Raw genomic sequence first — 25,317 nt, forward strand, 5'->3', positions numbered from 1 at the left:
AAACGTGCATAAAATCCTGGAATGGACAAATACTAAAGAACCTGCACAAAAAGGGAAGTTGCTCTCTAATCCCCACCATCAGTAAGTTGTTATTCTATGCCTTAAAGCAGGAGGATTTTTATATCCCTTAGAAAAAAACGTTTTTCATCCCATCTAATGTAGCCACAGATGGTCTCAATAGCCATATAAATGTCTGCTCCTTTTTTTCAAACCTACTAAACTCTTGGCCTTAGCAATATCTTAGGATAATGAATTCCACATGTTAATTGTGCACTGTGTGAAGTATTTCCTTTTATCATTTTAAATTTGTTGCCTTTCAATGGCAGTAGATGGTCTCTTAATCCTGTGTTATGATAAGGGGTAAACAAGAGCTCACTTGTACACATCATTTTTTTATTTTAAATGTTACTGCCAAAATTGTATTTCCCAGTTCATTCCATCTCTGCATGATAAGCAACATACTACTGTACAGTATTTCTCTGGCATTTGCAAAGCTTGATAGTATAAGATACTGATTCCTCTGTCCAGCCAAAACTTTCTTCTACAGAACCTCACCTGTTGTAGATGCCAACATTACTGAGCCACAAAAGTAGTGACCATTAAGAAGAAAAACATCTATGGACATGATCCAGTCAAAATTTAAGCATTTTTATTTCACTGGGTGTTATGTGCTTAAATTGTTACCAGTAACTGAAGTCAGTAAGTACTTAAATTTGGTGGATAATGCCATTTTATTTGTTAAGCACTATAGAAGACAGTTTAAAATATATACCTCTGATCATCATTTATTGTACAACACAATAAAATGAAGAAAGGAAGCAGCAGCAAGGGAAAATTGCTTCCACCAGGGGCTGAGCAAGATCCAGCTGCTCTGGTTCACTTCCTTGCCCCAGAAGGCCTGTTGCTAGCTCAGCCCCACTCACTAGCCTCTGAGGACCTTGGTGGGAGCTGTTACCAACCTGGCAACTGCCAGCAAGGGAAGGCTGCTTCCATCATAGGCTGAAACAAGTTCCAGCTTCTCAGCCCCACTCCTTTGCCACAGAGAACTTTGGTGGGAGCCAGTGCCTAGAATGATACAAGGATGAGGGCAAATGCCACCTAAAAAATCCTGGTTCTTTTTGGACACCGTACAATCAGTGTTAGAAACAGATATGAAAGCTAGGAGCTAAATAGCACCTTAAATCTAGCACAACAATGGAATGTCTAGAGTAGACACTTTTTAACAATAGGAATACAAAGTTGAAAATGAATGAACTGCAGCTAAAATATTATGCTCATTTTTCACATGGACTAGTCCTTCTCCTGCCCAGCCCCCTAATATTCTTAAGAGGGTCTCTTGTCCAGTCTTCAGAGAGTAGCTGGAAGGGGGGGGGCAGAAAAAGGTCCTCCTTTCCTTCCACTCTGCAGTTTTAATCTGAATTCTTAGGCGTAGGTAGTACTACGCCCAGAACTCAGAAATTCCCTATCGCAAAATGCACCTAGAACAATGGAAGTTTCGAACACTGCATTCAATCCTAGTTCCTATACTGTATCTGGATATTTTGTGAATATTTTGTAATATTGGTTTAAGAACCACTTATGGCAATAAAGTGAAATGTTAATATTTTAATTAAATAAAGTTGGTGTATGAAATAAGGGGCAATTATGCCCCAAGGAACAATATTGTTCTGAATTAAAGGACACTTTGAACACAGAGTTTCTATAACAAATGAGGAAGCATATGTAATGAGCTACAATTTCACGTTTCCTTCCTTTTTTTAAAAAAAAAGACATTAAAAAAGACAATGTAAGCTGGCATTGGAGGAGACTTTAGAGTTTTTGTACTTGGGTACCGATCAGAAGGTCGGCAGTTTGAATCCTCGCAATGGGGTGAGCTCTCGTTGCTTGGTCCCAGCTCCTGCCAACCTAGCAGTTCGAAAGCACGTCAAAGTGCAAGTAGATAAATAGGTACCGCTCCGGTGGGAAGATAAACGGCGTTTCTGTGCGCTGCTCTGGTTCGCCAGAAGTGGCTTAAGTCATGCTGGCCACATGAGCCAGAAGCTGTACGTTGGCTCCCTCGGCCAATAAAGCAAGATGAGCGCCGCAACCCCAGAAACGTCTGCGACTGGACCTAACGGTCAGGGGTCCCTTTACCTTTAAAGATACTAAAGTACTGTACAAAACCTGGCCCAAACATATGACACAAGTTTAAATGCTCAGGTTTCCATGCAACATATACAGAAGTTGTGAACAGGAAAATACAGTGGAACCTCGGGTTACGTACTGTCCTCCTTACGAACGCTTCAGGTATCGAGCTCTAACCTGGAAGTAGGTGCTCCTGGTAGCGAACTTTGCCCCAGGATTTGAGCGGAAGTCGCGCACTGGTGGCAGCGGCAGGCCCCATTAGCGAAAGTGCACCTCAGGTTAAGAATGGTTTCAGGTTAAGAATGGACCTCTGGAACGAATCAAGTTCGTAACTGGAGGTACCACAAAAGTGACATTGAAGTCTGAGTAGACTCCGGGACTTCTCATGAGGTTGAAGTTTGTTCCCAGTTCCTTACTCAATTTAAAAGGGGAGTCAGATGCAACTTTGGTAAGTAACTTGAATTTTAACTTATCTGCCCTCCAATTTCATTCTGAGTCTGGAATAACAGTTGAAATTACCAGAAGTATTTTTAGCATTCCAGAGTTATTACATCCACAACACTAAGTTTGACAATTCTGACATACAAGTGGGACCATAACAGAATATTGCAGTGTGCCCTCTCCTCTTAAGAGGAGAGCTCGTCCCGTTCAGGGTTCCAGCTAACTACATCCTCTTCCAGGACACTCAGTTCCGTCCCTCATTTTCCATTTTTATTCTCCAAGTGACACAGATTACACCATGGCTACTAAGCATGCTCATAACTGAATGCGGGTTTTGTGTAGGAGGGGCCAGGAAATATGTTTGTCCCTTAGGATCTTTAACAGGGGGGGGGAAGTGTTCCATTGACCACCCAATTTATTAGAGGGAGTGGTTTGCTTGGAAAGGAATGCCACCAAAGTCTCCTTCTTTGGAGGTCTTTAAGCAGAGGCTTGACAGCCATATGTCAAGAATGCTTTGATGGTGTTTCCTGCTTGGCAGGGGGTTGGACTGGATGGCCCTTGTGGTCTCTTCCAACTCTATGATTCTATGAAACCTGATGAAGGAAACCTCATTGAACTGCACAGCCATGGGGCTTTCTCCCATTCTCAGGCTTTAAATCTATGCATACTAACCTGGAAAAAGTTGCATGTAAACAATGTGGTTATTCACTAAAAAAGGTGTGTAAGATCAGACTGCATAGTGTATGAAGAAGACACTTCCTGCATAATGCAAACCATTCAGTGATACATCTGAAATATTATGCACCCCTACAAGGTATTTAAGTTCCTCTGAACTCAATACTTCTAAGTATTATTCAATTTATTTTTACCCCATCTTTCCTCCCAGTGAAGTTGCAGTTATGCTCTTCTATTTGTAGGTGAAACTCCACTGACTTCAGCGGTGCTATCAACAATGTTATATTACTTTGCTTCTGTTTTGGAAAGCAGAAGTATTAATCTTAGTACTGTATTATTCTTAGATACTCTTATTTTTGAAGAGCAGATGAAACCTGCCCATCAACTCTTATCCAAGTCCAGCTTTGTTGCACAGGTTTGGGACATTTTAAAGCAGACTGTTTTCTTGTTCTTGCAATGAATTTATTTTGGGAACTTTTGTATTCTAGGGTTTGGGGTGTCTGTTCTTTTTGGTTTTTTTATAGGAGAGGAATGAAATGCCTTATTCCAAACAACAGCCAACACTTAAATTGAAAAAGGTGTCAACAGTGTAAAATTATTATTGAGCACAAAAGCTAGTCTAGCCCTTTTGTAACAAGTGGTACTTTTTCAAGCAATATAGCCTTCTCTGTCTTTATCTGCTTTGGATTGTTATAGCACTGAATTCACTTTCTGCACAGATTTGCTTTCTAAAATTCCAGTTCTTATTTTCTTTATTCACACTGCTTTCAGCAATGCCAGGTAGGGAGGGGTGTGTGTGTGTGTGTGTATAGTTAGGTTTGAGGATTTGTTGGTTGTTCAAAACGGTTATAAATATATCTAGCTGAGCAGCTGCCTGAGATCTAGATGCATATGTTAAATGGAGGAATAGTGATGTCAGTAATTTAAGTTTTTAAAGTAAACTACAAATACAAAGTTTTTAAAGTAAACTACAAATACAAGTTTGGAAGCAACAACTGAAAACTAAAATTCTAGAAACTCAGATTTGTTTATAGTTTATTTTTCCACTTGGTGACACAGTCTGGCTGAAAAACAGCTGCTAGTTTAGAAGGAATTATTACTTCCTGATGGAGGAGTGTAAATAGCTTTCAAGAGAGAAACGTTCATTAACAGAGGCTACAAGTTTGAAGTAGGAAGCATCAACGCAGCATCTTCACAAAGAAGGCAGAGCTCAGACTCTTCCGCAAACAAAACATAAAAACACAGGGAAACTTTATTTCTTATATCTGATGAAGTGGCTTGTACTCTGCAAACACTAAATTACGCCACAAGAAATTTGTTAGTTTTAAAGTACACGTTTAAAAGTTGAGTGGTACAATCCAAAACGTTCACCTAAATAAACAAGCGGGTTTTAAGCACTCCCAATTCTGTTCTGGATTTTTAAAAAAGGTGCGCTTAGTTCCCATTTAGACTCTGTAAACCCCAAGATTTCATGTAACGACTGCAGAGATATTTATAATCCAAGAGTTCTGTATTCGAAATCACCAACATGGATTATAAACCACAAGCACGTTTTGAAGTGGGGGAAACGGGACACTCTGCTATAACTACTTCATCCGATCGAAAGTACAACACAGTGAGGAATACTAAATCAATCCTGTATATGAACGGCAAGTTTGCCAAAACTGCAATACACACACCATTTACTCCTTGCAGCATTTGTCAGAAATCTTCGCCTCCAAGCAGAGAGAAGGAAACCCTTGGATCAAATACGCCCAACAAGACGTTCCTTTTAGCCACGCAAGACTTGCGCACTACCAGTTATCACATGCGCTCCGAGGCTTAAAATCCAATACACAATCTGGGAAATAAAACCGCTTGAAGCCTAAGCAATTTAGTTTTGTAGCACAGGCTGCGTAACAGGGTCATTTTAACCCTTTTATAATTTCACGTTTCGTTTGTCTAAAAATCAGAGATGAATAATAACCAAGTAAAAACAAAAAACAAAAGGAAGCGAAGAACGGTATCACAACCACTGAGTAACGGAGGATCGCTGAGCCTCCAAGTTACAAAAAGACCTCAAGGCATAATTTGCGAAGGCTAAAAATCTTCACAGAAAGAAGCCCTAGAATATATATATATATATCACGGAATCCGAGAAATAAAAATAAAATAAAAACTCCACTAACTTAATTCCTGACTCAAAATCCTCTGAGAACGCGAAAAACAGTGCCTCCTACAGCAGAGAACCCCACTGGGTAAGCGACTCTACTACTGCGGTGCTCAGAGCTTAACTAAATTTCGGAGAGAAAACTCCGCCTCCGCCAACCTCCTTCGCCTACAAAAAGAGAGCCCCCCCCTTCTTTCCTCACAGCCACAGGGAACGCTTAAATCAGGAGCCCCGCCCAGCGCTAGGTCCCCAATTGGCTGCCCGCAGGAAAAAAGGCGGGGCGAAGGTGTTGTTATGATAAAGAGCAGCCCCGCCTACGCCTCGTGCGCGGAGAGCTTTCCAATGCCGGCTCCTCCTCCTCCCGTTTTTTTACTTGCGCTCACGAGCCTTTTAACGGCTCTCGAGAAGCCCATTTTCTCCACACGATTCGCTCTCGAAGCTCCGCCCCTTCCTCCCACGACTCGCTCGCGGGCTTCTCCGATCGCCTAAAGTTCGCCCATAGGCTCCTCCTCCTGCGTCCCTGGGTTATACTCCCGCCGCCTCCTCCCCTTTCACTGTCCCAACGCATGAGAGGAGTTTGAACCCTCCTTCCATATAAATACTGCTCCACCTCCCCCGCGCCCTGCCGGCGAGAGCCCTCCCCCTGCTCGCGCAGACACGCCTTTTTTCTCCTTTCGGACCCCGCCTCTCACCGTCGCGCGCTCGACAACCGTCCCCCCGTCGTCGCCACCCTCCTCGCATCGCATCCGCACGAGTCGCTCTCACCCGCCCCCAGCGCCCCTTCCCCCCTTCCTAAGCCCCATCTGTTTCCTCGGCTGGTTGAAGCGCAGTTTCTTCTTCTCCTTTTTGTTTTATTGTAAATAATATATATAAATATACATTGTATGGACGGGTAGTAGCGGCGACCTGAGGCGAAGGTGGAAGATGGGTCCGTGTGGCGGCAGCCTCCAGCAGCAGCGCCGCCCCCGCCTGCCTTAGAGACCCACGAGCGAGCGAGGGAGGAGGAGCAGGAGGCGGTGGCTGAGGAGGCGCCAGCCCGGACAAGCCCCATGTGGAGGAGTCGGCGCGGAGGGGGCAGCTGCGGCTGCTGAGAGCGAGCGAGAGAGAAAAAGACTCTTTTCGGTGGGGGTGGGTAGGAAAAGGAGCCTCCCCCGTCTCTCTCGCGGCGGACACCGGCAAAGAAGCAGTCTCTGAGGGGCGCTGGGGAAAGGGGCGATGTGCCCGGAGGAGGACGGTGGTTGTGGTGGCGAAGGAGGAGGAGTGGTGGTGGTCTCGGCGGCTGCTACTGCTGCTTCGGCAGCCGCGAGCGGGGATCCGGAGGGGACGTCCGCGACGGCGGCGGCCGGTCTCTTGAGCGAGCTGCGCTCTTGGTGGGAAGTGCCGGCCATCGCTCACTTCTGCTCCCTCTTCAGGACCGCTTTCCGACTGCCCGACTTCGAGATCGAGGTGAGTCGGGCTCCGAAATAATAATAATAAATAAAATTAAAAGATGAAGTGGAAAAGAGAGAGGGACCCGCTCGGTCGATAAATGGGACCGGCCGATCGATCCGGCAACCCCGCCTCCCCCTCGAGGAGGAGAAGGGATGGGACGGGACAATAACTCCGCTCGCCTCTGTTTTGCCTGCCTTCTCTCCCTCTCGCCTTAGCCGGAAGGCTTTTAGGGTCAGTGGGCTCTGTGGGGTGTGTGTGTGTGTGTGTGTGTGTGTGTGTGTGAGAGAGAGAGAGAGAGAGAGAGAGAGAGAGAGAGAGAGAGAGCGCGAGCGCACAACTGCGACCCGCCCACCCCCGACTTGTTATTGTCCAATTTTCTTTTAAGACGAAGAGAGTTTTGTTCGGCGTGTTCGATATTGATCCTTCTCCAGAAAGGAATGTTGGCTGAATGTTTTCACCCGTTCTCTGGGATTATAAAAAAATTATTATTATTATTATTAATTTCATTTTTAAAAGTGCCGGCAATTATGCACCCACCTTCCTGGGTGGCTTTGCCATCCTTTTCTCACTTATCTTGGAGTAAGCCCCGCTGAAGCTAGTACCGTAGGACTTGCTTCTGAGTAAATATGCACGGTTGCACTGAAATGGCTGATGCATGCTTGGTCTCCCAAGTACAGTACTTTTAGCGATTGATGAATCGGAGGACGTGCAGTTGCTGGAGGGCAAGGGGTGGCGGCAGAATTCGTTACACATACCGTAGATAAAGAACTGTCGCAAAGTACATGTTTGTTTTGTTTTTCACCTCTTAATTTTTGTACGTTTTGAGGGTATCTAAAAAATGAGGGGTGGGGGTGGGGATGATGACCACACCAGCCTTCACAGTCCTTCCCCCTGGTGAGATAACAGCCGTGATTAGGAGAGTTTTTGCAAATCCAAGGAATGAGGGGTGGGTGGGTTGGTCGGGATCTGTCCTTGCCAGTTCCACCAAGACCCGAAGTGTGCGAGATCGGTGGAGGACTGAATCAAGACCGATCTGAATTGCTACAAAAACTGCTAAATCGAAACGGGCTCCGTCAGTCTATTACCTCGAACGTATTGTTTTACCCGCCTACTCACCAGTAAATTGGGGGAAGGTTATTCCTACTTCTTAAGAACACCCATTCTGTTGCCCTCTCCCTTTCCCCAAGCTTCCATATTGGTCAAAAGAGGAAGGAAAGAGACTGTTAGATCCCCCAGTCCCCGTAGGAAAGGACAGTACTGATCTCTGTCCTTCCTCTCCCTCCCCCCTCCTTTAGTGGCCCTGACTGATAGCTTGGAAGAGTTTGTTGTTTTGCTGCCATTATCCCTTCAGGGAAAGGATGAGTAGGAGAGAATGGAGTTTTACTTCTGCCTGCCTGTGATGGAGGTGCCACATGCTGCCTTGGGGCTTTGTGACAAGCTCTGAGCTTTGTGACAATCCAGAAGGGTGTGTGTGTGTTCATCCCTCCACTCATTTTCAGTATTCTCAGGAGTTTGGATCTATTCTGTTTAAAGAGTGGCAGAAAGTTTAAATTAATTCAAATAAAGTTTGGAAATCTGCTTAGTTCATAGGGCTCAGGTTCAGTAAACGGATAATCAAGCAAGTGGCAGAAAAATACTTGGCTACTACCGTACTATATTGCTACAATTAGAAAGATACACTTGTATTTCAGTTTTATAGTTTTTAGTGACCCTTTTCTGGAATTTGGGGTATTTTGTCAATCAGTTCAGTATTACAATTTCAGAGTTTGCAAAGGGTTTTTTTTTTAAATAGTTGCCCATTCATTTGTTTCAGTGCACACCCTTAAAATACAATGCTATGTACCTGTACTTCTGTTTCAGTGTATCTGAAGAAGTGTGCATGCACATGAAAGCTCATACCAAAATAAAAACTTAGTTGGTCTTTAAGGTGCTACTGAAGGAATTTTTAAATGTTGTTTCGACTCAGACCAACACGGCTACCTACCTGTAACTACTTTTTCAGTGTTTAATTTACAGATAAAAGTGCAGCAACTTGAGGCGGTGACCTTCTTGTGGTGTGTTGTAGAATGGTGGTGTGTTGTAGAATGGATAATGAGATCAGATGGAAGATGGTGGAGTGTGTGTGTGTGTGAGAGAGAGATTGTACCCAGAACAGACCTCCCAGAGGCTCTGGCTCATACTCCCAAGATCCTAAGCAGCTTAGGCCAATGTGATTAAACCTGGGGTTTGCCATCTGTTTATAGCAGATGTAACAACTTTGGTGCCTCTGATGCTCTTTCAAACTTTAAAGTGTACATCAAAGACTGTTCTTGCCAAGAACCAGAGGTTGATTTTCAGTCTAAGAGAGTCTAAGGGAAATTGCAAAAGTGAATATTAAGTAGTTGGGGTGTGATGTCTAAAAGGGTGGGTTGGTACTGCTGTTCAATTATTACCGCGATGTAGGATTTGGAAGACAAATGAAAAGGATGTGTGTTGACATGTAAAGATCTTTAGAAGCCTATTAGAAACTAGGATATTGCTACTTTAACATTGCAGACTGTCATATTTACTATCCTGCTAAGTACAGTATTATAATACTGTACTTCAGAAGGTGGTGGACTCTCCTTCACTGTTGATTTTTAAACAGAGGTTGGTTGGCCATCTGACATGGATGCTTTTAGCTGAGATTCCTGCAACGGAGGTGGTTAGACTAGATGATCCTGTACAATTCTATGATTCTATAGAATATGTACCAGTATGTAATGGACAGCACTTTGGAATTATAGAAAACACATTCACTACTCAAAATGGTGGCAGTGCTCGGAGGAGTTTGGTCTTCTGTGACCCTATACGTATCATTCTTGACTGAAAACATGAGGAAAGCAGGGTGGAAGCTAGCTAGACAGAAATGAGTATGTTACATGGCTTCTTGAAGGAATAATAAAGAATCTGTTCACTTTCCCCCCTTTTAAAATGTCACTTGCCCTCAGGTTGTTAATTGCTGTGTCTTGTTGGGCACTGGCCATTTATAAGGCAGGGGATGTTATTCTGCATCCTACTGACGGAAGCATGCATGTATTCATCATTCTGTACTGAAATTTTGAGAATTGTTGGTTTAAAGCAACCCTTTAAGAGGTATATACTATTAGTGTTTCAGTTTCTAAATACTTTTGTAGGGAGCACAATATAAATTTGGGGTGAATTTTCACTGCCACTAACATCTATTCACTGTAGGAGAATCTTGTGACTAATTTTCACAATGCATTCCATCTTCTGATCTAATACAATTTGAAGGTGTGACTGACCACCAATCACAGCCCAACAGTTAGACATGCACAAGTCTTTCCTATGAATGTGCTTAAGTGTGCCTGCTATTATTTTGAATAATTGTCACCACAGTACTGTGCTGAATATTTTGGATATGAATGGTACAAATGGGAGGAGGCACGTTAAGATTATATTTATGTGCCTTTAAATCTTCCTTTTAGCTAGATTCATTCTAGGAGGGTTAGGAATTGCAATGAGATGGCTCTAATTTTCAAAGGTGAGCAAGCCACCTTTCTAAAGATGTTCAGTTCAACAGCATGTGAGAATTCTTAAAACTCTTTGAAGGATGTTAATTTTGAAGGAGAGAATCCCTTATGCAGTGCTAAATTTTTGAAAGGAGGAAGGATCTCCCAGTGATGGAGTTCCTTATCAAAGAGGGCCCCTCCCCCACCTATTGATGTAGACTCTCAAGAGGAGGTTCTCTTGCCAAGCACATGAAGCAAGGGGAAATATCTTGAATTTACAATGATAAAGGGCAATTGCACTAGCCTTTCACCTTTGAAAGCCCAAATTAGCATCTGGTTTGCTTCAAAAGTGATTTGGACTTCAGTTTCTAGAAGGTGCTTGTCAAATGTAAACATTTAATATGGTCTGGAGGAGCAACTGCCTCCTCTTTGGGGATGGGGAAGAAGTTCTGATTTTGTGTCATGTTGTGTTTGATTATCCCTCCCCAAACTCCTCCCTCTATATTTTTAACATGTTCATTTAGAGTAGTTTATTATTTGGCAAGAAGTAAAAAGGGTATAAGAACCCTTCTTTTCTTTCTTTGGTGAAAGAAAATGAAATAGAAGTTTGTTATCGCTGAAAATAAGTGAGACAGAGGCACAATTGCATAAACTTTATGCATTGGCTTCTAAATGGGGCCACATCTGGGGGAAATGGAAAAGTATGAAGGGGTAGGAAGAGGCTGTTGGGAATGTGCACCCCCCCTTTTCCTGGAAAATCTATAGACAGGACAGATGGTAAAAAGATGGAAGGCAGAGAAACACTGCAGGGTAGGTTGGTGAATTCAATTTTTCCTGTAAACATGGAGTCCCATATGGGTACAAACTTCAGAAAGGAGGCTGACAAAATAAATGTCAAAGCTTCTAATTGACATCATTGCTTTTACATTGAATCTCCTCTGACTCTTCACAACATGGACTGTTGAGGGTACAACCATTTGTACTTTTGTGGTATAGTTGGACAGGAACAAAGGACCAGTAAACTGATAAAAAGTCTGGAATATCCTTCAACATTGTTTTAATCTACCACAGGGATTGCAGCTGTGGACAGCACTTTCCCCTTTTGCAACCCTCTACTATGGCTACACAGGTGGTGCTGTGGGTTAAACCACTGAGCCTAGGGCTTGCCGATCAGAAGGTCGGCGGTTCAAATCCCCGCGATGGGGTGAGCTCCCGTTGTTCAGTCCCAGCTCCTGCCAACCTAGCAGTTCGAAAGCATGTCAATGTGCAAATAGACATGTGCTGCTCTGGTTCGCCAAAAGCGGCTTTGTCATGCTGGCCACATGACCTGGAAGCTGTACGCTGGCTCCCTCGGCCAATAATGCAAGATGAGCGCCGCAACCCCAGAGTCGGTCATGACTGGACCTAATGGTCAGGGGTCCCTTTACCTTACTATGGTTACAGGTGTCAGGAGAGAAGCATTTTGCACAGAGCAATTTGTACGATTGTCTCCATCATAGGAAGAGGGATGCCAATAAAAACAGCTCTTTTTTCTGAAATCCCCCCCCAACTTTTATGTTAAACAACATTTGTATGAAGCACTTTTCTCCTCTTAGGAATATTTATATTAAATGTGGTGGTATTTATTAAAGACATTGAAAAATTGGCAAAGAATGATTTTATTGATTATATACTCAAACATTTTATCACTTTACAATGATTTGTAAGCCCCAGTGACTTAACCATAATGATCATGTGAAGCTGATAGTGGATTCACTCACTGAATGGATGAAACAGAGAACCTGTCCTTTATATATTTGTTATGTTCAACAGCTATCCATGAGTTCAGTGGCTTTTCTATTTTTTGTGGTGCCACAGTTATATGAATTGGTCCTTAGAGATTTCTATGATGTTTTAATACTGTTTCTGCTTCTACAGTTTTTCAGATGACAAACTCCTTAACAGTCTTGACTTTGTGGATACTTTGGCATAACTGATATAGCAGATAGACAAGAAAATTTATATGACCCTTATTGGCACAGCCATTATTCCTTCTCTTCTAGGTAATTTCAGTGCTGAAAATGCAAAAGAGCATAGGCAGCATGCTTTACAGACAGTCTGATCCTGTGCATTTTTTATTCAAGAGTAAGCTTCCCTGTATTCAGTACCGTAAAACTTACTTCCTGTTAAGTGTGCTTTGAACTGAAGCTTTAGCCCAGGGTCTCCAAACTACGGCCCGGGGGCCGGATGCGGCCCAATTGGCCTCCCAATCCGGCCCGCGACGACCCCCGCCGCTTGCCACCGCTTGCTCTTACGGCGCGCAGTGCAGCGGCGCTCTTCCAGGTCGGAAAAAGCGCCGAAAATCCTTTGTGCGCATGCGTATGGGCCTCTCCCGACCCAGAAGAGGTCATTTCTGGTGCACTTCCGGGTCGGGGGAGGCCCATACGCATGCGCACAAACGATTTCCGGCGCTTTCTCCGACCTGGAAGCGCGCCGCCGCGCACTCCCACGCCCGCCGGCCTGCACAGGCGCGCACTCCCCCTCCCTCCGGCCCGCCGCGCGATCGGCGCGGTGGGAACCGGCCCAAAGCCCGGTAAGTCTGGGGACCCCTGCTTTAGCCCTTTCAGTCTGGATGGCAGTCTTGAAACTACCGGTATCATATGCCTTGGCACATCAACAATTTATTGGATTAATTTTCACTTTTATGTTAGAAGTATACATCTTGAAGATTAGGCAATAGACTTGTCAAATGATAGACAGTAATTTTCACTATTGATGTAGGTGAAGAGACGTAAACTATTATTTTAAAAATCATGGCCAAGATCCTTATCCCCCTTTCCAGGAATAATAATAATAATAATAATAATAATAATAATAATAATAATAAATTCATTTATTTGTACCCCGCCCATCTGGCTGGGTTTCCCCAGCCACTCTGGGTGGCTACCAACAAAATATTAAAATACAATAATCTGTTAAACATTAAAAGCTTCCTTAAACAGGGCTGTCTTCAGATGTCTTCTAAAAGGAAAAATGGCACAGGTAAATGTTGAGGATAAAAAGCTGATTAACAAGAATAACAAACAGGAAGGAAGGATATGTTTTGGCTGGGTTTGTTCACTTTCCTCCTCATATTCTGTCTGTTGATACGCAGAGATAACATACTGTGTTTTCCAAATTCCAAGCTTGGAGTTACTTCAGCTTTCAGTATGAGTTACACAGGAAATTTGAGTTGCTGGATGTACATCACCACTAGAAGAGAGGGCAAGAGGGGAGGCATTAGTTTAACAGTTGTTATGAAACAGTTAGCTAATACATGTTCAGTTGAAATTATTTGACCAATCATGTAATTTACATTGCAGCCCTATATATTTCTTCTGTCAGAAATTAAATATATTTTCCTTTGGGAGGGAGGTGGAAAAGGGATGTGTGGTGCAACTGCAAGTGCTTCTGGATGACACTGATTATTTATATTTGTGTTTAGGCCTGGTTTGGAAACTTGATCACCTTGATGGATAACAATATCAAATGACACTATTATGCTTACTTGATCTCTCAGTGGCCTTTGATACCATTGACCACTCCTAGATCAACTGTATGGGATGGGTTTCTGCAGGGCACCATTTTGTCCGCAATGCTCTCTAGCATTTGTATGAAGCGGCTGGAGGTGGTCATTAAAGGTTTTGAAGCATGGTGCCATCAGTACACTGATGACATAGAGCAGGCATAGGCAAACTCAGCCCTCCAGATGTTATGGGACTACAACTCCCATCATCCCTAGTTAACAGGACCAGTGGTCAGGGATGATGGGAGTTGTAGTCCCAAAACATCTGGAGGGCCATTTGCCTATGCCTGACATACAGCTCTGTCTCTCCATAATATCTGGATCAGGAGAGGCTGTGCAAGCTCTGGATCAGTGCCTTAATGCAGTGGTAGATTAGATGAGGGCCAATAAACTGAGTTTCATTCTTGGGAAAGCAGAAGCTCTGTGCTTCTCATGTCTCAAAGATAGGTCAGTAAGTAGTCTGTTCAGGTTGTGCTCCCTCTGAAGAGTGGATACTCCTGGATTCATATGTGTCATTAGCTGCCTAACTGACCAGTGCCTAGGAGTGCCTTTTACCAGCTTTGTCTGATATGCCAGCTGTATCTGGATTGGGATATCTTTGTCACCGTAGTCCATGCATTGGTAACCTTGAGGCTGTAATGGTAACCTGTGTGACTGCCCTTTGGCCTGGGCCTGAAGCTCCAGCTAGTACAGAATTCACTAGGTAGTGGCTAGATTGCTGATGGGGACAGGTGGCCACCTCTGGTAACATACCTTTACTGGCTGCTCAAAAGCTACCACACAAGGTTCAGGGTTCTTGTGTTGATATATAAATCCCTGAACAACTTGTCCAGGATACCTTAAGGACCACCAGAACCTTTCTATCCCAGTTCAATCACTGAGATCATTCAGAGGAGCACTGTTAGTTGTCTTCCATGTTACAAAGGCCTGATTGATCTCAACCAGAAGCTGGGCATTTAGTGTCACCTGTCCCATGCTATGGAATGCTCTTCCAGTAGGGATTTGGCAAGTATCATGGCCTTTGATATTCAGGTATCTCTTGGACAAGATGGTTAGACAATGTTCTTGAAGCTACCAACATGAGTCTGACCAAACTGCGGGAGGCAGTGGAAGACAGGAGTGCCTGGCGTGCTCTGGTCCATGGGGTCACGAAGAGTCAGACACGACTAAATGACTAAACAACAACACAACAACAATCTCTTGAAGACTTTTTATTTTTATTTTTTACTGCTGATAGGCCTATGCAGCTGCTTAAAATTTATAATGATTATTTTGTACTGTTTTTATTCTCATTTTATTGATTACATACAGTAAGCATGCAACTTATTTGGGGCTTATGTTCTGGGGATAGCACCTAAAACAAAAATTGTGTATAGTCAAAATGCATTGGTTGCAATGGCAGGTGGGATTGCCAGAGTGCCCCCCCCCCAATGCCTGCCCCTTTCCGCTGCCATTTAACCTTTTTTTTTGCCAGGCTCATAAATCTGAATGCACACAATTTAATTGTGTGTAAGTTGTGAGTGTACTGTATTGGTGTACACTTCCCTGATGTTTTATAACATAACAAGATCTCTTAATACTGTACCTTTAAATATTAATAAAATAAGTAATGATGGACAATATCTGCTTCATTATTGCAAATGCAAACCTAATTTGGTTAATGGCCTTGCCAATTCCCAGATGTTTCTGTTGGCCACGTTTCCTGAGCTCTATGAGCTGCAGCAAGAAAAGCAAGAACTTGACATTATCTTTTACCTAACATTGCTGGAGAAACCTTCATGATCCTTTTTTGGCCCATAATGCACAATTCTTTTTCCAGGTCAGCCTGAGTTTTGATTTGTCCACAAAACAATTAGCTAATGATTTCCCAGGTTCTCTCTTCATAGTGAGAGTTGCCATGTATGCTTTCACTCTGGCATTGAGTCATATCTGGATCCAGTTTGTGCAGTTTTGTGTTTTTTAATCAATAAATAATGCTAATGATGAGTACTGCCGGAAGAGAAAAGAAAGTGTTATTATTACTATTTATAAAGTACTTAATAACACTTAATAACATAGAATCTAGAACATAACAAATACATAACAGAGGTGTTGGTTTTTTAAAAAAGAAAGTTTGCCAGTTATTGTACAAACAATAGAACCTCTGCCCTCAAGTTTTTAATCTAATAGATGTGCTGCAAAAGAAAAAGAGTACAAATTATCCACAGTTACATTAGTGTTTCAGTGGCCACTGAGAGAGAGAGTCAGTTCTGGGAGTGGAGAGCCAAATAACATTGGTCCTAGCGAAATTGATGGGAGTGGGCCATGCAGTCTCATTTCTATCTCTGCTGTAGTCGGGTGAACAACTGCTAGTAGAAGGTTATTGAGCAACTAGTGGTTTTCAGCCCGTTCAATAACGGGCGCTAGAATCCTGGGGTTCGGAGAAGCGCTTGCGCAGCGCTTCTCCGAACCCTGGGACCTGTCCTTGCTCTCGGTGGCAGGGGGACAGGAACGGAGGAGGAGAAAGCGCTGCTTTCTCCCCCTCCGTTCCTCTCCCGCAGCCACCGACAGGAAGCAGATATCCCAGGGTTCGGAGAAGCGCTTGCGCAGCGCTTCTCCGAACCCTGGGACCCGTCCTTGCTGTCGGCGGCAGGGGGACAGGAACAGAGGAGGAGAAAGCGCTGCTTTCTCCTCCTCCGTTTCTCTCCCGCAGCCGCCGACAGGAAGCAGACATCCCAGGGTTCGGAGAGGGTTGTGAGGAGGCCTTTGCCGGCCTCCACCCTCGCTTCCCTGACGTGCCCTGCAGTGAGGCGGTGTCCGGCAGGAGCGGCGGTTGGAGGAGGCAGAGTGGGGGGAGAGTGCGCGCGCGCAGTCTCTGCTGTCCAATCAGTCTCTGCTGCTGTCCAATCCCTGTATCCCTGGGGCACATGTGCAGTGACCCAGGGACACACGGGACAACTGGACGCAGGGACAACTTGGACATTATTATATAGGATGGTGCAAGAAAATGATTTGTTTCCAGTGCTATTTATAAAGAAGTGAAATGAAGATATTAGAATGTCACGATCCTAAACCTTGAGTGGCCCATATGCTTGGTGTTCACTGGGATCTTACAGTCCTTCAGAAAACAAGTGCTGAAGAGAAGGAAATAGCACTCTAGTTATGTATTTTACATCAGCTAGAGCATTGTTTCTCAACCTTTTTTGGGCCACGGCACACTTGTTCCGTGAAAAAAATCACGAGGCACACCACCATTTAAAAAGTTTTAAAAATTAACTCTGTGCCGCCCTATATTATAATTATGACTGTAAGAAACACTTGCCAAATATTGCTTTCCGGCGGGTCAGTGCTGCCGAGTTCTTAAAAGATCCGGGTTTCTGATCCACCCCACCCGACCCCGCCGTCCCGTATCTTACCCTGTGCGTGTTCTCGGACTTGTGAGAGGACGATTTGGTCTTCATGCCTCCGTGAATTAGCAACAAACTACCTTTTTAATGATGGAGATTGAATATTTTAAAAGTAGCTACTTGAAGTCCGCTCGATTTTCCAAAAAAGAGACACACGTGCGGCACTATTAGCTGCTGGGGGCTGCCATCTTGGCTAATGGATTCTGGGATGATCCTGTCACGTGAGGCATGGGGAAAATGGAAATAATGAAAGCTGATTGGTCTGTGGAAACTAGAAGGGGCGAAGAAATAGGACGCCCAGGGAGGTGGAGTTTGCAGCTGCAAAATCGCCCTTCTCGTCGCCGCACGTCGCGGCACACCAGCCAGCGTCTCAGCGGTTGAGAAACGCTGAGCTAGAGATCCTTGGTAGTGCACAAGCAATTGGAATTTGGTGTAAAAACTTTCTGCCTGAATTTTTAAAATCTGTATGTGCCAAAATAATGGGAATGTCTAACAGAGTTGGTAAAATATTTCAAATGCCTGAATACCAACATCACATTTTTAAATGATGGCCTTGCATGGCACTGAGTAAATATTTCAGTTTTTTAGATGCCTTAATATCCAGGGCACTTTGAACTTTTTCAGACCTGAATCTATGCAAGCCTATAAGCTCTGCTTGAATTGGGGTAATCAGTGGTGCTAAAGAACAGAAGAGAACTTTACTGTGGTCTAAACTTTTATAGATCTCTTCATGGAAGTTACTTGAAAGAAACGGGTTATCAGCACTGCAACTTGAACTATCCTCTTTTTCATTGTCAGTCCACAACCTTGTGCTTAGTAGACTGGAAGAAAGTGATGCTTCCAGATGTGGGGTGCCACCAACACCTGTATGCCTCAGAATCTGGGAAGCAGATGTTTCTTTTTCTTTTTCTTGGATCATTGCGTAATGAGAGGCTGAAGAAGGGGAGTGGATTTACAGAGCCGTTTGGCTCAGATAAAGCAGTGCATCCATCAGGCCAGGCTCTGGGCATTGTTATGAGAAGAGAGTGTTGAACAGCCAAGCCCCCATGCTGGCTTCAGCAGAGGCAGCTGCCTGACAAGGCTTAGGGTTCTTCTTTTCAAGATTTCGCAGCTGTGGTTTGGAGGGGAGGAGGTGGCTCAGTACTGACCAGGTCAAAAGTTCAGTGGGACATGAGGGAGTTGCATGTGCAATAATATTATACATTTATTTTTCATATATGTATATCTCTGAGGCAGCTCCATCAGCTGAACACTTCAAAGTACCAGCATATTGAAAAGATATGAACAGGCTATTAATCTAGCTGAGAAACTGGAAATGATATCTAAGACTGTGTCAGCAGTCTGTCTTCTGGGGAACACAAGTTAAGTTTTGGTCTCCAGTAAAAACAATATCACTTGTGGATTGCCTTTGGTCAGGGGTCCCCAAACTAAGGCCCGGGGGCCGGATGCGGCCCAATCACCTTCCAAATCCGGCCCGCGGATGTTCTGGGAATCAGCCTGTTTTTACATGAGTAGAATGTGTTCTTTTATTTAAAATGCATCTCTGGGTTATTTGTGGGGCCTGCCTGGTGTTTTTACATGAGTAGAATGTGTCCTTTTATTTAAAATGCACCTCTGGGTTATTTGTGGGGCCTGCCTGATGTTTTTACATGAATAGAATGTGTCCTTTTATTTAAAATGCATCTCTGGGTTATTTGTGGGGCATAGAAATTCATTCATATTTTTTTTCAAAATATAGTCTGCCCCCCCACAAGGTCTCAGGGACATTGGACCGGCCCCCTGCTGAAAAAGTTTGCTGACCCCTGCCTTTGGTGGTAATGTCTCCTTCCCAACTAGTTCCTTCTACCTGTTCCCCCCCTCCCAACAGTATCGATATTGAAACATGGCATATTTTTACCGTACAACTTTCCTGACCCATTGCTCTTGCCTATTCTACTCTTTCTCCAGCTTGTACGACTTCAATCCTCAACCATTTTGATTGTTCTTATGTCAATATAAACAACAGAGAGTTATAGCACTTTAATATGAACAGATTTATTATGACATATGCTTTCATGGACTAGAGTTTATCAGAAGCATAAAGTGTTATCCTTGGTTAGCAGACATATATATGGGGGGGGGGTATAAATAGTGGTTGAAAAGGCCATGAAATTAAATTGTGTCTATGACATTTCTATGCAGAGCCCAAATGTATGCAAGATAAGAATAAAGCCGCTCGTTCACAATAGCAGTCTCTGTGATAATAAGATTTATTTATTTGAAGCATTTTTATTCCTCTTCAACTGAAAATGGCTCCGAAAGTCATTGGAAAATCAAATGTCAATTATAAGACAGTTCCTGCCCTTTGGCTTACAATAAGTTGTTGGCTTTTCAACAGAGCTGATGACCTAATGCAGGCACATCCAACTCCCAAGAGACTGTGAACTACTCACAACAACAACAACAACAACCACCAACTGGCAGTGATCTACCCATTGTCATTGGAGGATTGACCAGAATTGTTGAGCTTTTTTCTTTTTTTTGGAAAAGTAACTGGGAGTTCAAGGATCGACCAGGAACACCCCCTGATTGATCAGTAGATGACGATCGACCTGTTGGACATGCCTGACCTAATGGAATGGCTAAGCACCAACCACAGGTTGAAATGAAAAGAAAATGAAAAGTCACCCTGCCCTGCTCATGTCAACTGCTGCTGCCGCTGCCGCTCCACCAGCACCATACCTACTCCTGCTGCCACCACTGTCTGCTCTACCTCTGCCTGTTCCTTGCCGCTTCTGCCACTGGTGAAGAAGCGTTGCCACCGTATGTGCTGATTTCAGGCAAGATTGCATCAATTTCAGTTGTGATATTGCCCCAAATGGACACAATCTTGCCTGAAATTTGCAAGAGGTGGTGGGGACGGGCAGGAGACTTCTGCTGCTACTAAGCATTATTAGTTGTGCTGATGTTTGTATTTGGGAAGAAAGAGTTCTGATAAAGTTCAAATTGAATGGAATAAAATCTACTGATGAAGTGTAATTCCACAGCTTCACACCAGTGCCTCCCATTTACCTCTTTTTGTTTAATTATGGTAAATTTGAGGTCAGCAGCAGAGTGGCCAGGCTAATGAAATGTTTTTCCAACGGTTTCTGGGAAACCAATTTTTGTGTTAAGCTTGTGTCCTGTTTTGGCAGCAGAAAGACACTGTTGACATACAGTGGAACCTCGGTTTATGAACACCTCGGTTTACGAATTTTTGGTTTAATACGAACGCCGCGGACCCATCTGGAACAAATTAATTCACTTTCCATTACTTTCAATGGGAAAGTTCGCTTCAGTTTATGAACGCTTCAGTTTATGAACAGACTTCCGGAACCAATTACACCCAGCTTCGGGTTAAGTACGCTTCAGGTTGAGTACTCCGCGGACCCGTCTGGAACGGATTAATCCACTTTCCATTACTTTCAATGGGAAAGTTCGCTTCAGTTTAAGTACTCCACGGACCACCTGGAACAGATTAATCCACTTTCCATTACTTTCAATGGGAAAGTTCGCTTCAGTTTATGAACAGACATCCAAACCAATTGTGTTCATAAACCGAGGTACCACTGTATATCACATTGGAGAACGAGAAGGTGAATGAACCCTTGATAATATTAGTCTTGTAGCAGGGACAGAGCTGCATCATTGAGCTTGCAGCAGCTGCATAATTGAGTTTGCAATTTGGGTCTTTGTTGGTGTTAGATAGGTTTCTTGCTGGTAAATAACCTTTATCTGGAGGCTGGCAGTAAGAGAGAACATACATAAGCCTGTGTGAGGATAGTATTGTCAAATTTGGGCTGTAGTTCACTGGTGATATTTTGATATTATTTTAACGGGGTAGTAACAAGGAGAGATTCTCTCTCTCTCTCTCTCTCTCTCTCTCTCTCTCTCTGCTGGGAAATGTCCTGAAGGAGATGATTCCTGGATAACAGTCTGGTTTTGCCAAACTATCTCTTCATGCTACCGGTATTATATGGGTAAGCATTGTAGTTTTAAGTATGTCTGACAGAAATAATTTGGACATGGATCTGTCTTAGGAAGAAATTAGGAACAAATATGGCTGGCTATATGATAGGGCTTGGCTGTAGATGATGGATTTGTGCTGTTCTCTCTGGGGAAGGAGCTGGAAGCATGCAGATATGTGTAGCAATTGATGGGTTTTTGGTTATAAGTTGCTCTGTGATGGCTAGAAAGTGAACATTTCCCAATGTCTGATCTAGGCTTTGGTTGATAATGGGGTTGAAGAAATTTAAGATTTAATTGAATTTCTTAGGAGCCAGGTTTCCATGGGCTAAAATGATGAAGATGTTAGGTAGCGGAGAGGCCTTTGAGGACAGAAATGGGTAGTATTGTTCCAAGTCAGCCATGTATATCTTGGTACAAGATGTACACATTTGGAAAATTTCCTCCACCCCATAATACTGAGCTAAGATCACTGAGGTTTGGACCAAGGTGAACAACAAGCTTCTAATCTAGCTCAAAACGTGAGTGGCACAGTTTCACAAATGGGTATTTACCATTCCCTCACTTTGATGCATGGAAGAAGTGTGGCGGGGCAGGGGGAACTGGAATAAGGGAATGTACACATTGCAGACACTAACTTCACTTCCTTCCTTGATGCTGTCCACTTTTAGGAGCTCTCTGCCATCTTCATATATTGAAAGTGGTTGGAGTAGTGGCCAATTTGGACTGGAGGCTTTATTTATTATTTATTAAATTTGTATTCCACCTTTCAAGCGAAGATCACAGGGTGGTTTACAGCATAAAGAAGCAAAATGAGAATACAAAATATATAACAAAACAAAACCAATAACTCCCCTCTCACAAACAGATTGTTTAGTCCGCCAAAGTCCTGGTTATAGAGGAATGTTATTGTCTGGCACCTAAATATTTGTAGTAAAGGCACCAGGTGAGCCTCCTGGTGAGAGCCTTCTACAAATGGAGAGCCACTGCAGTAAAGGCCCATTCTCATGTTGACACCCTCCAGACCTCTCATGAAGTAGACACACAAAAAGGACCTCAGATGATTATTGCAGGGTCCGAGTTGGTTCATATGAGGAGAGGCGATCCTCGTGGTATGTGGAGTCCTGAGTTGTTTAAGGCTGTACTGTATAGTCAAAACCAGCACTTTGAATTTTTCCTGGAAACTAACTGGCAGCCAGTGCAGTTGGACCAGGATCCATGTAATTTTCTCAAACCTTTTTGCCCCTGTGAGCAACTGAGCCGCAGAATTCTGCACCAGCTGCAGTTTCCATACTATTTGCCTGCAGAGCTTGTAACTGGGGCTGCTGCAATAAAAAGCTGCTGAAGCCTTTGGGAGGCAGAGATGCAGGAGGGCATCAAAGGAGGGAGGGAAGGAAAGAGGGACAGAGGCCATTCTTGCCCGCGGCACCCCTTACCATCATTCAAGGTACTCCAGGGTGCCACGGCAAACTGGTTGAAAACCACTGTTTTATATATTTGCATCATGGCTGAGTATTGATATGAACTTGGTTTTTCACATATAAACTCAAGAGTCTTCCCATCATCACAGTAGGTCTCTGTGAAGGAGAAGATAGGTTAGGTGGAAAGGAGAGTGGTGGTGTTGGTGGGGAAATCAAACTGAGTGGTGCAGAGAAAATGTAGTGTGAGTCTTATTTTAAGTTGGGGATATTTTGTGCAATTGGGGAACACGATAGTAGTTTATGGCATTCTGAGATGGGTTGTGTGTTTGACATGTCATCTGCATTGTTTGGAAAAGTGTTTGTGGTTGCAATCTTAACACACATTTATCAGGGAGTAATCACCGCTGAACACAATGGAACTTGCTTAGAAGTACTGTTTTTCAGTTCTTCCACAACATTCTGGAGAGATGATTTCAGAAGGTGGTGTTTGGAGATTATTTCAGTCCCATAGCATTCATTGTCTGGCTGCCAATAAGCTACCATTCAAGATGTTGCTATTACAAAGTCCTAAGTGACCTGATGCTTGGATACTTTTCCCGATATCTGATCCTGTCAGCTGATGTAGCGGGCAAGTTAGTGACATGAGACAGGGCATTCTCTGTGGCAGCACCCCATTTATGGAACTCCCTCCTGATTGAGATACAACAAATACAACAGACCTCCACATTAGTTGTTTTCACCTTCATTATACAGTTTTCATTTTATGCTAAAGATGCACTTCTTTTTCTGGCCTTTGACATTTTAGATATATGCATTTTAGGGCATACTCTATCATGATTGTAATTTGTTTTAAACTGTTTTTAATGTTGTATTTTAAATTGTTGTGACCTCCCCAAGGATCTTTTTTTTTAAAAAAATTATTACCTGCCCTTTGGCAGCAGGTCGCAGAATGTGTTACAAGAATTTAAAATGCAGAATTAGAACACTTAAAACAGATTAGTCACAGTAGTAGGGTGTGAAAACACACATCTCAGGTGTCAAATGTTAGGGTAAAAGTGGTGTGTCTTCAGCATTAATCGAAAATGGAATAGTCAAGAAGCCCTCCCTCTGTTGGGAGGGAATTGCACACCTTAGGGGCTGCCATAGGGCATGCCCTCTCCTGAGCCAGCCCACAACTTTTGAGGGAGGTGAAACTATGGTACACCTCTGCTAAGCTTAACACCTAGGAGGGCCAATAGGGAAGGAAGAGGCATTTCAATTATTTACAGGCCTAAGTCATTTAGGCCTTTAAACACTTACAATGAAGGATGGGCATTATATCAAATAAACAAATGATATCTGTGTTATGTGCTCCACTGTTGTGAGGTGAGTTTTCCTTTCAATCTGAGTCTTAATTTAATAATACCCGTAGTAGCTGCAATGGCTGAGGGAAACCCTTTGGATTTGGTAGGGAGAGATGATGGGTGCCATTACTCAAATGTCAGCATGAAATTCAAGCCATGGCAAAGAAGCTCAAGTTTAATAAGCTGAAATGTAAAATGTAATATTGTGAATTAGTATTACAGTACTTGTGGAAATACTTTTCAGCAAAATGATGTGTGTTTTTGGTTCCATTATAAGCATCAAGCAACTGCTGCAGCAAAACTCTAGACAAGCCCTAATTCAATGCAAAAATAATGTATTGGGTTAAAGCAGTCCAACTTTGTGTACTGAGCAAGCCTAATACTTAGGCTTTCTCTTCTTCCCCACATGGCATTGTGTATTAGTGCCACTCCACGCCTGGCATCTGTTCAGTCCCTGTATGGTGGGGTATAGAGGAGGGGGAAAATCTACCCTTCATGATGTCTATAGATGCTTTCATACTTAAGAGGAAATAGCTTTGGAAAAATAGCAAATAACTAGCAATAACTGTATTAGAAATACAGATTTAAAGTTTTGTTATAAAAGGCATTTGAAAGATAGAATTTTTTTAATTTCCTCATTAACAGCACCATCACTTGCATCTGTTTTTGAGTGTGAGGACAATGCAAATGCAGCCTAGCCTCCTTCCCTACAGTACAGAATCCAGTTAAACACACAAACCCTTTGCCTTAGAGTGTATCCTTTTCAGTAGACTTGTTCCTTTTAATGGCTGCCCATTCCTGGGGTCTCCATTGTTTCAATAACAATGGCACTAGAGGCAGCTGATTTGGTTGACAGAAAATGTGTTAATTTAACAGATCTATTCACTGTAGCAAGTCTCCTTTCTATTGTGGCCAGTTCCTTTTTGGTTCCTTTGCAAAGTGGGTAAGTTAGCAGATTATGCTAGGTGGGGTACCTCTGTAATTAGGCATTTTCCTTAAATCCCTTGTTTAAAGAGACAGAACACTTGCTAAGCAAATTGATGATTATTACCGGATCTTGTTTGTTACTCAAAGTTGCCAGAATACAAACACCATTCTCAAGTTGTGCATTTTTCATTCAATTTTACTTTTCAAAAGTAAAGTTACTTTAACAAGATATGGTAGAAATTGTACTTTGGAACAACTGGATTTAAGAAGAGTTAGAATTCTACTGAGGAGTTGATTTTATTTCAAATTGTCAGAACGACCTGAACCATTAATGGTAGTCCTGTGTATAACAGTTGCATAAGAAACAGTAAAGATGTACACTATTCTCTTTTTGGGGTTCA

The 25,317-nt window shown here is 43.1% G+C and overlaps 1 protein-coding gene across 1 annotated transcript in view; it reads left to right on the plus strand.

Moving 5' to 3' along the window:
• Positions 1-6,313: 6,313 nt before the first annotated feature.
• The window catches only part of CECR2 (CECR2 histone acetyl-lysine reader), a 125,966-nt gene continuing 106,962 nt past the window's right edge, over positions 6,314-25,317 (plus strand). Inside the window, exon 1 of the mRNA XM_035128407.3 lies at positions 6,314-6,835. Coding sequence (XP_034984298.3) covers positions 6,605-6,835 — 231 coding nt within the window. The 5' untranslated portion in view covers positions 6,314-6,604. The remainder of the gene's footprint in view (positions 6,836-25,317) is intronic.

Source organism: Zootoca vivipara, chromosome 9 (genome assembly GCF_965207765.1).
Source record: "Zootoca vivipara chromosome 9, rZooViv2.hap1.1, whole genome shotgun sequence".
NCBI lineage: Eukaryota > Metazoa > Chordata > Lepidosauria > Squamata > Lacertidae > Zootoca > Zootoca vivipara.